A 14047-nucleotide genomic window follows, 5' to 3' on the forward strand; every position below is an offset into this window, starting at 1 on the left:
AAACAGGATGAAATAGGAGCACCGGAGGTGGGTAGCTCTGGGTGAAAGGACCCAGCGTCCACGCAGATCTCTAACTCTCCTCGGCCCCCAGCCGGGCCCCTCCCCGCAGCGGCCCCTGCATTTGGCTTCTCCGTGGTCTTCAGGGTTTCTATGCCTGGCATTGCTGGACGTCCCTAAACCGGTCCTAAGCCCGACACCCCTCACCCCCGCCACCCCACCCCCACCCCCCGCTCCGCTCCGTCTTGAGGGCCAGTGAGCCCGGCCCGAAGACGTGCGCTCTGCCTTCCCGGCATCGGAGCCTCTCCGAACCCCCCGGGCTTTCCCAGGGCCGGGTCCAGGCGGTGCACCTCCGGACCGGGGAGCCGGGGAGCTCCGACTCAGCTCCCCGAACAAGAGGAAGCTGAAGAACGCGTCTTCCCAGAGGAAGTGTTCGGTGGGGATCCCCCAGGGAAAGTGCGGGGAGGGGGGTCTCGCCCCGCTTACAGCCCGCGGAAACCCCCACGCGGGACAGGCGTGCTCAGGGTCCGGGCCCAGGGACTGCGTGGAAAAGCCCCTCGGCGGCTGCCTCCTCCAAAGCCGCACTTTGAGGGCTTGGCTTCTCTGGCCACTGCGGAAAGCCGGTGGAGGTCGCGGGGCCCCAGCCGAGGGCGCTAGGAGCGTTGGCGCGGGCCCGGAGAACGTAACGAGAGCCGGGAGGTGGCGCTGGCGGGCGGCGCGCCGGCTCCACTACCGCCAGGGGAGCGCCTCCCGCGCGCGCCAAGCCCCGCCCATGCGCAGACAGCGCCTCTCCTGATTGGGCAGCGCCGCCACGCTGGTGGGGCGGAACGAGCGTCGTCGCGTCCGGGTGACGTCTCCGGCGGGCGTCGGGCGGGGTCGTCGGCGTCGGCAGCGGTGTCGGCGGTGGCGGCGGCGGGTGGGAAATGGCGGAGTACTTGGCCTCCATCTTCGGCACCGAGAAAGACAAGTAAGTGAGATCCGGCCGCAGGGGTTCCGGGCTGGGGAGGCGGGTGGCGCGCGGAGGAGCTCGGCGGCGGGGCCCGGGCGGCAGCGGGAGGCCCGGCGGGGGGAGGGGCGGGGTGCCCTTCCGGCCTCGGGAGCTGCGCGCCGCCGCGTGCGCCCTGGCAGGCGGGCGATGGGCCGGGCGGGCGCCGGGCTTCCGCTCGGGCAGAGCGGCTTCTCCCGCCGGGGCTCCTTGGCTGCCCACCTACAGGCGACCCGTGCCCCCGGCTCTCGGAAGCCGACTCGAGTTGTGCTGAAGTTGTCAACGTCAACGATTCTCCCAAGTTTGATCTTTTAATGTCGAGTCGGGCAAGCTGTAGTATAGACTCGCCCGCGTTAAATCGTTAGATAATTGAAGTTCCTGTTAGGGTTTTAGGTGCTTAACAAACCTCTTGTGTGAGTTAAGCGATCATCGAATAGATCATAAGGACATTTGTTGTGAAACAGTATTTTGGAGATGACTTGTTAACTAACCGTGAAAGACAGTCTGCTTTTAAAATACTTTCAGGTGCAATTCCAATATAAGAATAAGATGGGTGAGTTTTTAGGTTGCATACCTTCCGTAATCAGTTGTTAGGTTGAGAGTAAAAAATATAATTTTGGCTTTGCCAGGTGTTAACTTGGGAGGATAATACTTGAAAACCTTAAGATTGAGCTGGATGTATTCTTCCAATAAATGGTTAGCATCTTGGTGTTCTTCAGGGCTGTACAGGGTCTATGTGAATATTTTTTTAACAATAAACTCATAAATTTGCAATAGCTAATGTTTTGATACAACTTTGTAAAAAACTTTAAATTGTTTCTGTTTTCCAGGATGCAGTGTATCTTGTAAAATGTCTTCTTTTACACATTGTAGAGTCTCCTGTGTTGTTTGGAAGAGGGGGTTATGTTTTTTCCTAGCAAAACTCACAAGACAGTCATCAGTCATATTCACCCCAGAAACACTTACTGGGTGCTCAAGGCCAGTGTCTGGGGACTCAGAAATGGGTAAAATTTGGATCTTGTTCTCAAGGAGCAAGGGGTGCTTGTCATGCAAAGGATAACTGAGTTAAAATGAATTGAAATGCATTAAGTGTTGTGGAAGAGAGGCATGCCCTGAGTGCTGTGGCCCCAGAGGCAGCAGCTTGGGAAACAGGATCTTGAACAGATCAGCCAGCTCTGCTGGACAAAGAGGCTTCTCAGGTTTGCTGAAGAGCATGCAGTGTCTATTTCACTCATGAGCTTATATCAGTGTGGGCCATGACTTATGTCTCGCAAAGTTTTTATTTCCCTCCTTCTTGTAAAAAGCTGTATAAGGTGATGTCCTCATTGTTATTCTGTGAGGACAGAGGTTTATTCCTGCCATAAATAACTCCATTTCATCTGTTAGAGTTGTATTATAAAAGTCACAGCTGTAATTTAGGAAACTTTATTATTTAATCTAGGCTTCTCATTTCAGGGAGATTTTATGGAGTTTTAATTTCTGGGAAACAGCTCAAAATTTTCAGCTGAAAAATGATTCCTGCTAACTTTTTTTTTTTTAATTTAATTTGAACTGAAAGTAAAATGTACATCTAGCAATTAAAAATATTTAGCCAATTACACATTTGAGGTTTTAGACATTTTCTAAATCTAAGAATGGATTAACCTTTCTAATATCTTCTCTCAAATAGTACGCCACGTCTTTATTTTAATATCTTTTCATTGTATTGCAGTAGTCCAATGAGCCTACTGGAAAAGTTTTGACTAACAGATTAAATTCAGTGATTAACTGTCCATTGTGAAATGAGAGTCATTTCTGATAGTACAGCAGCAAGGATTGTTTTAATTATATGGAATAGTTGGGTGTTAATGGTTGAGACAGGGGTTTTTGTCAATTCTGAGATAGTCTTAAACTATTTTCAAGTGACTTTCTCAAGATGTAACATGACGTACTCAAGTGTATTAGTAATCATTTTTCTCTCCTCATAAATTTAAGACTTTTCCATTTTTATTGCTTCCTGATAATAAATAAATGGCTAGTTGATTTCATGGGCCATCAAATTTCACTGAGGCCCTTTAATCTTAACTGAATGTGAAAGTTGCTCAGTCGTGCCCAACAGTGGGTAGCCCTTCCCTTCTCCAGGTGATCTTCCCAACCTAGGGATTGAACCCAGGTCTCCCGCGTTGGCAACTGTGAATGGTCCTTGCTAAAATAATTGAATGTACAGGGTAACTTTCCGACCTCTGCAAGTCTGAGTTTTAATGGGACACATCTAGTAAGGTTGCGTAACTCACCACAGATCTGCTCAGCGACCATGCATTGCTGTCATGGTGGCTGGATTGCTAGTTTTGATTTTATCCGCATCATCCAAGTATTGGAGCATATTGAGAGACAACCTCGTGTAGTTCTTACAGGCAGAGTGGGTGCCCCAGTAGCTTGTTCTCAGTGTATTGAAACTGGGGAGGATTGTTTACTTCAGACCTCTTTTTGGAAATCTTCTGTTGGTCTGGTGTCTTGGGTGGGGGAACCTGGACTCTGTATTTATTGAGATGATAGTGACTGCATGTGATGAGCACACAGTATACTCAATTCTGGCTCTTGGAACAGTGCCAGGGTTGGCATTTTCCTCAGTTTACAGAGACCCGGACAGGTGGGGGTGACTGGCCCAAACCCAAGCAGAGTCAAGGTCCTGACCCCTCACCAGACTGCTGGTGTCCTCAAGAGAGGAGTTCATCATGGAAGGAAAAGAAGCAGATAGGTTTTGAGTTAAATATAGTTTTAGACTAACTTACATTCAGTTTAAGAGAAAACAGTGGAGCAGAGAAGTATTGAATATAATTGAACCTTTGAACCACATGGAGGTTGGGGTGCCAGCCCTCTGCACAGTCAGTAATCCAATCCCAGTTTATTTAACCTCCAGTCAGCCCTTCGTGTCTGCTGTTCTGAATCCTGCAATTCATCCAACCACGGGTCCTGTAGTACTGCAGGATTTAATACCTGAAAAATCTGAATAGAAGTTGTTTAAGGATCAACCGTACTTGAAAGTGAAGGGGATTTGAATGAGGAGGAAATCAGGTTAGAATAGAGTGCCATGTTTGAAGAGGGGCAAATTGAAGCTAAGTAAACCAGAGTTTGCCAGGGTACGGCAGTGGTAAAGAATCTGCCTGCATGCAGGAGACGCAAGGTTTGTTCCCTGGGTCAGGAAGCTCTTCTGGAGGAGGGCATGGCAGCTCCCTCCAGGATTCTTGCCTGGAGAATTCCATGGACAAGAGTGTGGCGGGCTGCTGTCCATGGGATTGCAGAGAGGTGGACATAACTGATCAGATGGGCAGGCAGACCTGAAATATGAGAAAGTACCTATTACCAAGAAAAACAACGTGCCTAGGTCTTTGTGAAGTAAAAGAAAATTAGTGTGGTGGCATTTGTCGTGTTGATGACATATTTCCATCTATTTGATGTCTTTCCAGCAAAATAATCAGTTCTCGTTTTCCCTTACAGAGTCAACTGTTCATTTTATTTCAAAATTGGAGCATGTCGTCATGGAGACAGATGCTCTCGGTTGCACAATAAACCGACCTTTAGCCAGGTTTGTTTGTTTTTCCTTTTTTTTCTGTTTTCATGTAAATTGTCGAGACTTCATGTACTTTACAGAGGCAGTTAGTAATTTCCATTTGTTAATAATAAGCAGGATTTTTTTTTCCCTCTAGTTTTATTTTTCTATTTGTGTTCATAAATGTGTTTTGTTTAAATGAGAATGAGGCAGGTGAACCGCCCCAGCAGAAGGTCTGAGAGCACCATTCCCTGTTTTTGTCAGTAGAGAAACTTGTTGGCTGTGACTGGTTTTCACTGCCTTCCCACCTTCCCTGCCTCTAATAGACGTGGGTCGGGAGGGGCAGCCAGGCCAGCGCTGACCTTGCCTCTTCTCCAGGCTGACAGATGTAGAGGTGGGCAGGGCCCCCTTGGAGGAGACTGCCATGCTCTGCACAGGGGGGCTTTCCAGTACTACTGGGCATGTCCCCTTAAGACCCCAGCCAAGGACACAGCCAGTTGTATCATGTTATAAAAACATGAAAAATGAAAGTTAACCTTGAAAGGTGGGCGCTTCCCTTCAGGTTAATAGCCAGTCTGTAAAGTTAATTGGGAGAAGCCAGTTAATTGAAAGATTGGGCTTAGCTCTATTGGAAGTTTAGTCAAAAATTGTGATTTTTTGATCGTTTCTCTTCGGCCAATTGAAGAAAAGTCAGGGGTTTACACCCTTTGAGTGATCCGGTGAATTTAAGGGAGAAGGCACCTCCGAGAGGAACAGAAACCTTCTGCCCATGTTCACCTGAACATTTGGAATTTGAAAAAGATCTAGACTTCAGTCTTTCTAGACTTGAGGGCTCTTGAGCTCCTTCACATGGCCCGTGAAGTCCAAATGTGCAGCCTCTGCACCAGTGGATATAATGTTTACGAAAGCCAGCCTGGTGGTGTAAGAGAAAGACAGTGTTTTCTAATTTAATTGCTTTGAGCATGTCTCTTTTGAAATTCAGAATATTGGAGATTTGCTTTACATTTTCTTTTTTTCTTTAAGTGCTTCCATTTGTGAACTAAGTCTCCCCCACTAGGCCAGTGGCCATGATTCCATAAAGTTTGGTGGGAGTCAGCTGTATGTGTTAACTTGAACATCTTGGTTTGATTCATTTGGTTGGTTTCAGGTAATCCTGACCGCCTCTGGTTTTAATGGAACTGCATTACTCCCTTTAAGTGTCGTTTTATTAAACGGTCACTGCTGCGTGACCTGGGTGAGATCTAACAGGAATTTCCTGGGCTTCGTGTAGCTGTCCATCAGACTTGTCACGCTCAGGTGGTTTTAGTTAAAAACCTAGTGTGGTTGGCTTTGGGGAACAGCCAAGGCCTGAGATAGGCCATCAGTGACTTGAGGGAGAGGCCAGGCCAGAGGACGAGGCTGTGCTGTGTGGCTGGTGGTCATCCTCCCAAGTAGGTTTCCCAGAGCAGATGTTTGACTGGGGGGCTCTCTCATGACCACTCCCCTTGAACACTCAGCTACAAGTGGAACAGGCCAGTTTTATAAAACCAGTTACAAAACTGCTTTGGATACATGTTGAGACTGAATATTTATTTTCCTAAATTGTGCGGTTTATTGGTTCAGCTTGTAAATCTCTAACATAATGTCAGTGTGGGTTTCTTTTTAAGCTTCTTACAGTGATGTGGACATTAAGATTCATGTAATGTGCTAGCCTACTAACTTAAACATGGTTTGTTTTTTCAGACAACTTGATTTTAAGAAGAACGGTACAATGTAAGGTTTCAAGTCTGCCTGATCCAGTTTAAAGCACAAGGGCTAAAAGGATTTTTTTCCCTTAAAAGAAGGATCGGAAAAGAGCAAATGTTTTAAGCTATTGTATTATGTAAACAGAGATCCCACCAAGAAAATGTAAATGTGCTAGATGCCTCTGAGAGTTAGGAAACCCATTCGTGTGCCTGTTTCCTACGAGATCAAGAGAGCTTGATGGACTGCATATGCTTGAGTTACACATTTGGTTTTAAAAACAATTTCATATGGGGAATATGATTATAACATGAATTTTTTTACATCATAGTGTCTGCTAGCTTGAAGCATAAAAAATGTTAGTGTTCTATTGCATTAAAACACTTCAATAACATGGGCCTACTCAGAATAACAATTTCTTCTTGGTTGCTGGCTGACTTGACCTAAGTCACTTGACCGAAGTCACCGCTCAAACTCTGTTTTCATAATATGATGGTTTGGGTGTACTCTTCAGAAGACAAGTGTCTGACTTGCAGGAAGCAAACAAACAGCAGGCGTCGAGCCTTTTGCAAACAAGTTGTCTCTTTGCAATTGTCTGATATATGCACAGCAGCCAGTAGAATTCCCCTTTTTATTTTTTTTTCCCCGCAGACCATCTTGATTCAAAACATCTATCGTAATCCCCAAAACAGTGCACAGACGGCTGACGGCTCACACTGTAAGTCCCACAGTTGGAGAAGTTTTTTTAAGACAATGGTGTTAAAGAGCCCACTCTTAATTGAGACAAACCATGTTGGCTTCTGAGCTGCTGACATAGAGCTGTTGCAAACAGGACACGGTGCCGGAGGTCCTTGGCATTCACAGTAGGAACTTGATACTTGGCTGAGGTCAGCAGGCTGGCCGGGGAGGTCGCTGGCCAGGCCTCTCCCGCCCTGGATGTTTGTTAGCGAGAGGGGTCCGGCCCTGTAACAGCCGAACGTCACCAGCCAGTTATTGGTTTTAACAGTGGCTGAACCCCTGGCAATTATTAAGTTCTTTCTGTGAAATCAAAAACCTTAGGAATATGTAGGAATCAATAAGGTAAGTTGCCCAGTAAGTGTGGGTTTTATTTCACCATTACGATTTTTCCTCTAGGGAGTGGAGATTTCATGATATGTAATTATTGTATTTCTCTAGTCAGTTTATACAGGCACACTTCTTTCTCAGTTGTTCATTAAGTTTCCTGTTACAAGAATGGTTTTGGTGGTAGCCTACCGACTTGTCTGCATTCTTAACTGGATTGGAACTTTGAAGTGGTGAATTCTTCTAGTCTGTGACAGAAATACAATACTAGCATATCATGGGATCTCTGTTACACTGAAGTGTTAGGGTGCTCCAGGACAGCCATCAGCTGAGAGAAAACATCACTGCTTCAAAAGAAAATAACTTGCTCTTTTTTCAGCACTGAGTCTTGACTGAAGCGATCGCCACAGGAAACCGGTTAAGTGTTTACATTTAATTTTCCATAATATAAAGTTGTTGCGTTTTGTATTTCAGACCATTGCCCTCTTGAACATTTACCGTAACCCTCAAAACTCTTCCCAGTCTGCTGACGGTTTGCGCTGTAAGTTCATACAAGTTCCTTCCCTGGTTCCCTGGGCTTGCGCGTCAGAGCTCAGTGCCGGCTGCACCTGGTCTGCCGCTGTAGTGTCGAGGACCACCTTCCACGGAGGGGTCAGAGCTTGTGTCCCCCTGAGCCCGTGGGAGCCTCTGCTGGAGGTTTAATTGTGCCCACTTAGGAAGGAGCGAGTGCCTAGAGAGGGTGCCCTTCCCAAGAGCACGGAGCTGCTGCTCTCCTGGGACCTTGGCCGTCACCCGGGAGAATGTGTGTCCGCTTAAATGTGGGCTCACGTTTTACCCGCTTAAAGTGAAAGTCGCTCTAACTTTAAAAAGTTCTGAATTTTTTTTTCAGATATTATTTCTTACTAGAGTTTTTTTCCCTTAAACTCCATTTGAATGGAGATCATGCTTTTCACTGTGAGAGCGTTGTCCTGAGTGTGACCCCAGTAGGGCCTTCCTGGTTGCACTGACCTTCAACACCAGTCCTGTGTGGACTCTGATTTCATCAGATATTTTACGTAGGTGTCTCCTGCATTGGGGAAATAAAGGATACTTGGCAGAGAATAGCTCTGGAGTGGGCATTCAGTGGACATTACTCCTTTATGTACCGGGGAATGCTAAAGTCAAGTCATGGATGTGGTATTGATGGGTAGTTTTTAGGGAACAGTAGAAATAACTGTTGAACTCCAGAGTAAATGTAGTCATTTGAGGATAAACTGAAACAAACATCCTGGACTCGTGTTAAATTCTGAGGGTCCAGACCAAAGGGTAGGTGCTTCTCATTCACCAGTTTGTTTTAAAGCTGTTTTAAAAAAAAAATAGATCACAGAATAACACCACGAAGTACCTTTGGTGGCCACATGCCTGGATCAGATACACCCTTGGCCCAGAGCCCCTCAGTTTGTAGGGTGACCTGCGGTGGGTGAAACGGTCCTGGCAGCCGCCACCTCCCTGAGCTGGTCCAGACTGGGAGGCCTTCCGGTTCTGTGCTGTGGTGCGTGGCACCCACGTCCAGGGGGACCGGACTGGTGCGCTTTTCCTGCCAAGACGCTAAATGTTTTTCGATGCTAATACTGACCTGATAAGAGAATTTCTTTCCTTGAATCTGATGGTAGCAGGACTTGGTAGCCCTTGGTGTATTGTTTTTTTTAAAGAAACAAGATCAATGGGTGAAAGAAACTGTTGCCGTTTGGATGGTTAAGTCATTTTGTAACAGCTCTACCCTGGGGTAGAAGTGAATGAGAAGTAGGGGACTGAGTAACGACAGTGGATCGTTCTTTGCCCTGTTTGTTTTCTGGGGGGTTCGCATGCTTTATTGACAGAAGGATGTTGTATTAGTTCTCTGTGTGTGTATTTGTGATTCACAGGACTCTTGTTTTGCATATGCTACAAAATAAAAGTTTAGCTGTACTAAATGCTACAGTTCTGGAGTCCAGATTGTATCAATACAAATTAAATGCAATTCTGATTATACAGTTTAGCTACTAAGTTCATCACTACTGGCTCTTTTTAATATAACTTTGTATCTGCAGAAAAATAAACTTTCTATGCTTGGATTAAGCTTAAATATGAATCCCAGTTTAAGAATGTTTCTTTAAGAAAACTGGGTACTTGCAAGTTGTATTTAAAATATACTGAGTTGTGTTAATACTTTAGTTGAATAGCTTTTTTAATCACTCACCTACCTCTGCCTTTCAGGTCATTTTGATTGACTCAGAAAATTTTAACCAGAGTATAGGAGATAAAATATGCCCACTAGGAAGCATTTTAAAACATGAACTTTATATAAGTTATTAAAATACAGTATTCTGTTTCTGTGGTAACAGAATAGAAATACCAGTCCCATGAATACAGCCAATAGTTTAATGGCCACCAAAACGTGATTCTCGGTATTGCTAAGACTTTGACTGTGTGACTGATTTCTCTCTTCTCATTTTCCTAATATGGAGAAGGAAATTAATTTTAAACATTAAAATTTGCCCTTTGGAATGGGCTTCTCTTGACTGGCTTTTCTGTTGTTTAGACTTTGGTTTCTACTCAGGGAAGGAGATACACTCATTGTAACTTTTAAATCAAGACGAGCTGTCTGGAGTGGCGTCACCGCACTTGTTCACTGAGCTCTCTTCTGTAAAGTGAGCTGGGTTCCTGGAAGTTCAAAAACAACTAAGAAGCAGGGACACACACACCCACCCACCACCACCCCCAATGGCTAGAAAGGGAACTTAAATCATTGCCAGAATCAAAAGATTGAAGTTAGTTTTTACCTTTAGAGGGAAACAGTTTTCAGAGAGCTAGGGCATTGTGGACAGAGCCCATGGCCACAGCCTAGAGCCCTTGGTGGGGGCCCAGGGGAGGCCGCCAGTCCCAGAGGATTCCTTTGAAAGGTGGCTATTAACAACAGGCTGTCCGTGCCTTGAAGCTACTGCCAGTCTGGCTGTGTTGGGAATATCAGCTTACTGACACTCCAGCTTTCTGCTTCCTCAGATTTAGGTTCAGAGAGTGTCAGAGTTTGAATGGTAGAATGTAATGAGGATGGGATGTGAATTTGCTAAATCTGTCCACAGAATGGACAAGAGTTCACTTAGTACATGTGAATTATGAAGAATAAACTTGATGAAAACAGTTTGACATTTAAAATAATGCTTTCTTCAACAAAAACCTGTAAGTTTCCCTTTATGCAAAAGAGGGCACTCAGATTACTACGATTGAACTTTGTCATTGTCCTTCTCAGTCTTCACTTTCCATCATTTGAGTTTTAATCGCATCAGAAAGAATAACATTCCATGTAGCTGATAATTGGTAAAAGAAGCGAGTAGGGAGCGTAGATTTTAATCATCTCCCCTGCCTGATTGCCACCTTTCATTTTAACCTAAGAATGGGAAGGGGAAAAGTCAGTGATTACTTGGCCTCTATCTTAAATCTAAAAAGGAAGAGAATTTTCAATTTAAAAATTTCTTTTGAGAGTCAACCTTTTCCTCATGCTTTCTGAAAATTTTGGCCCTTTGATGCTGATGAAAACTTGTCATGATTTTAATATTTTAATAGCCAGAACTGAGGTGGTCATAAGGGGCTTTTAAAATCTCACCACACTTTAAAACTTTAACAAGTGGCTGTGTGATGCACTGTCTTCAGTCTCCAGTAGAGTGCAGCTCTGTTTTCTCTCTAGATGAGCTGATGTGTGTTACGTAGCAGTTTGAGTTTAAGCACAGAGCTCTGGCGGTCACAGTTCCCGGCTCTAACCAGCAAGCTCTCTTTGTTCACAGGCGCTGTGAGCGATGTCGAGATGCAAGAACATTATGATGAGTTCTTTGAGGTGAGCTAGTGACTGAACCCTGTAGACCTGTTCACCCACTGTATGGGGATTGGGACTTTACTCCATTAATAAGAATACATACTCATGAGTTCTGTTCTGTTCCTTTTTCATCTATATTGTGATCCTCTAACCCCTGTTCCCCCCTTAGGAGGTTTTCACAGAAATGGAGGAGAAGTATGGGGAGGTGGAGGAGATGAACGTCTGTGACAACCTCGGAGACCACCTTGTGGGGAACGTGTATGTCAAGGTAGGACTGAGGCGGCAGTTAGGGCCGAGGAGTGAGGAGTGCCTGCCTCACCTTAGCTCACAACCCTGAGAGAACAGCCCTGCTCAGACCAGGCTGGAGCCTTAACGCCCTGACCAGCCCTCGTTGGCCGTGGCTCCAGTCTGGCAGCTGGCATGTGGGTTCTGGGAGGATGGGTGTCTTAGACTGTTGGTTAGTGGTTGTGGGACTGTGGAGGAGAAACTGAATTATATGTTTGGTTTTTTTTTCCTTTTTTTTTTTTAAACTTTTCTTGCCTGCATAAATCATGACATTTGTCCTTTTAACCAGTTGAATTTGAAAACCAAGGTAGCATGCATGGCATGATCTTGGACGGTTGTAAAAGTAAGTCATCGTTAATAAAGGATGGTCCAGTTTTTAAATTGCTCTCTCGCATTATGCCACCCGTGTGAGCACGTGATACGTATTTGAATCAGTTACTGAAGATACTTGTTACTGAAGCGTGGGTGGTGAGCGGTTCTGCTTTGTCTCTTCAGTTTCGCCGTGAAGAAGACGCAGAAAAGGCTGTGATTGACTTGAACAACCGCTGGTTTAATGGCCAGCCGATCCACGCCGAGCTCTCCCCCGTGACCGACTTCAGAGAAGCCTGCTGCCGCCAGTACGAGATGGGGTAGGTGCGGGCCGGCCCAGGGGGAGTGGGCAGGAGAGGCGGGGTTGTGTACCCAGCGTGACCGTTCTCTTCTCCTGCAGGGAGTGCACGCGGGGTGGCTTCTGCAACTTCATGCACCTGAAGCCCATCTCCCGGGAGCTGCGACGGGAGCTGTATGGGCGCCGGCGTAAGAAGTGAGTACTTCTGGGCAGGCTCAGCCCTGGGCCTTCTCTTCAGAAGGCTCTGCTGGGAATGTAGTGTACACTGTGGGATGTAAAAGGCACTCTGAGGGACATTCCACACACATCTTCCTGCTTGTCAGGTAGAGGTCAGACCTTAGTAACAGGGACCCATCAGGCGGGTGACCATTTAAAAGTAGATTTGTTTGCACAAGATCTTATTCTGTCCGCTACATGTCCGAACTTCTTTTTCCGTTGGGGTTTCTTGGGTTTTCTTGGTTTGGGCAGGTCTGTAGCCGGGCGGGGGGGGGGGGGGGGGGGGGGGCGGGGCACTGTCCTGTGAACCAGAGACAGTCAGGCACAGTCTCATGGCCAGTCCCAGTGCTCAGCTGCAGGTGGGTGCTTTTCTCAGAAGCAGAGAGAAGGCCAGAGTGGCAGTGTAACAGTCAGTCTTCCCGCTCAGATTGTGTTCTGGCCCCAGAGGGGTTCTTATCCCTCTCCTGTTAAACATAGGTTTGCAAATTCACCATTGGTGGTCATTTTATTGTCAGCAGAAAAGTGTAGGAGAGAAAGAACCCAATTCTCCCTTCCCCACGGTGGGCTGGTGGGCCCGTTGCTGAGCCGAGAACATCTGAGAGGCTTGGCTCAGGTGGGATGGTATGCGTGCCCCTTCCATTCTGGGTATTGGCTCCCCTGGCCACTTGAGTTGGCTCCACAGGAGAAGGGGGAGAAGGTGTCGTTCCTCTTCGGTCCCCAGCTGCCCGTTTTTAGCCCAGGCACTTGAATGTCTGAAATCAGGGCACGTGGCACAGTGTCACCTGTGGCTCAGGCGGCAGCGTTTCTCCCTTTGTCAAGTGTCACCGGTGCGACGAGCCGCCGTACTAGGCTGCGTGCTGTGGTTTGGGTGCCACGGTTTGTTTCTTGTCCTCTGTTGCAGGCATAGGTCGCGGTCCCGCTCCCGGGAGCGTCGCTCTCGGTCCCGAGACCGCGGTCGCGGCGGCGGAGGTGGCGGTGGCGGAGGACGGGAGCGCGACAGGAGGCGGTCGAGAGACCGGGAACGGTCTGGGCGATTCTGAGCCATGCCATTTTTACCGTATGTCTGCTAGAAAGTGTTGTAGTTGATTGACCAAACCAGTTCATAATGGGAATTTTTTTTAAAAAACAACAAAAAAAAACAAAGATGGGTTTCTGAATAAAATTTGTAGTGATACAGTGTTCTTGTGTGACTTATTCCTTGTGCACAGTCCATTTTAAATCTTTGCCTTCACATCATGAGGTGACATACCTTGAGGTGACGGTATTCCACCAGTCACTCTTGATATAAATGACAGATTTTTAAACTTAGGGAATGAAATAAAACACCTCCCAGGAAAGTCTTGGGAGAAAAAGTCAGACTTGTTTCTCGTTACCTTCATGTTAACAAATGGTCTTCTCTTCTGAAGCTGTTAGTAGGCTGGGGTAGAAGCTGCCAGCAGTGCCGGCTCTTAGAACAGGGCCACTTCTCGGAGAAGATGCAGTCTGTGGCCCCTGCAGGGGTCGGCTCTCACATCGTGAGCTTTAGTGCTGCTCCCAGAGCCACCTTGTGTCCCTGAGACTTGGGGGCATGTAACACGGGGCGTGCCCAGGCCCTCGCATTCCCGTTTCACCCTGTCAGGAGCAAGACCACCAGGGTAACAGGAGCACAGCCCTGCCGTCCCATCCGCCTCTGCAGAGCCTTTGTGTCTGCTGTCCCCTTCCCAGACCTTGGTCATTGACGATGAGGGCAGTGTAACTCACTGTAGCCATGGACTTGTTCCAGGTTCCTGCCATGGCCACACCTCTGCTAGGGGCACAGAGTTTGTAAGAGAAAGT

At 46.8% G+C, this 14047-nt stretch overlaps 1 protein-coding gene across 2 annotated transcripts; it reads left to right on the forward strand.

Annotated features, from left to right (window-relative positions):
- The first annotated feature begins 825 nt into the window (after nt 1-825).
- U2AF1 (U2 small nuclear RNA auxiliary factor 1) lies at nt 826-13411 on the forward strand. 2 transcript variants are annotated; one of them, XM_061167498.1, is made up of 8 exons: nt 826-964; nt 4460-4547; nt 7770-7836; nt 11096-11145; nt 11294-11392; nt 11905-12038; nt 12119-12211; nt 13134-13411. In XM_061167498.1, the coding sequence occupies exons 1-8, from the start codon at nt 921-923 to the stop codon at nt 13270-13272; spliced, it is 714 nt and encodes a 237-aa protein (XP_061023481.1). In that variant the 5' UTR covers nt 826-920; the 3' UTR covers nt 13273-13411. The 2 variants fall into 2 exon arrangements, with proteins under 2 accessions (XP_061023481.1, XP_061023480.1); XM_061167497.1 differs by lacking the exon at nt 7770-7836 and adding an exon at nt 6885-6951 and having other exon boundaries at nt 880-964.
- Nucleotides 13412-14047: the final 636 nt, after the last annotated feature.

The sequence above is a fragment of the Dama dama genome, chromosome 19, assembly GCF_033118175.1.
Source record: "Dama dama isolate Ldn47 chromosome 19, ASM3311817v1, whole genome shotgun sequence".
Classification (NCBI taxonomy): domain Eukaryota; kingdom Metazoa; phylum Chordata; class Mammalia; order Artiodactyla; family Cervidae; genus Dama; species Dama dama.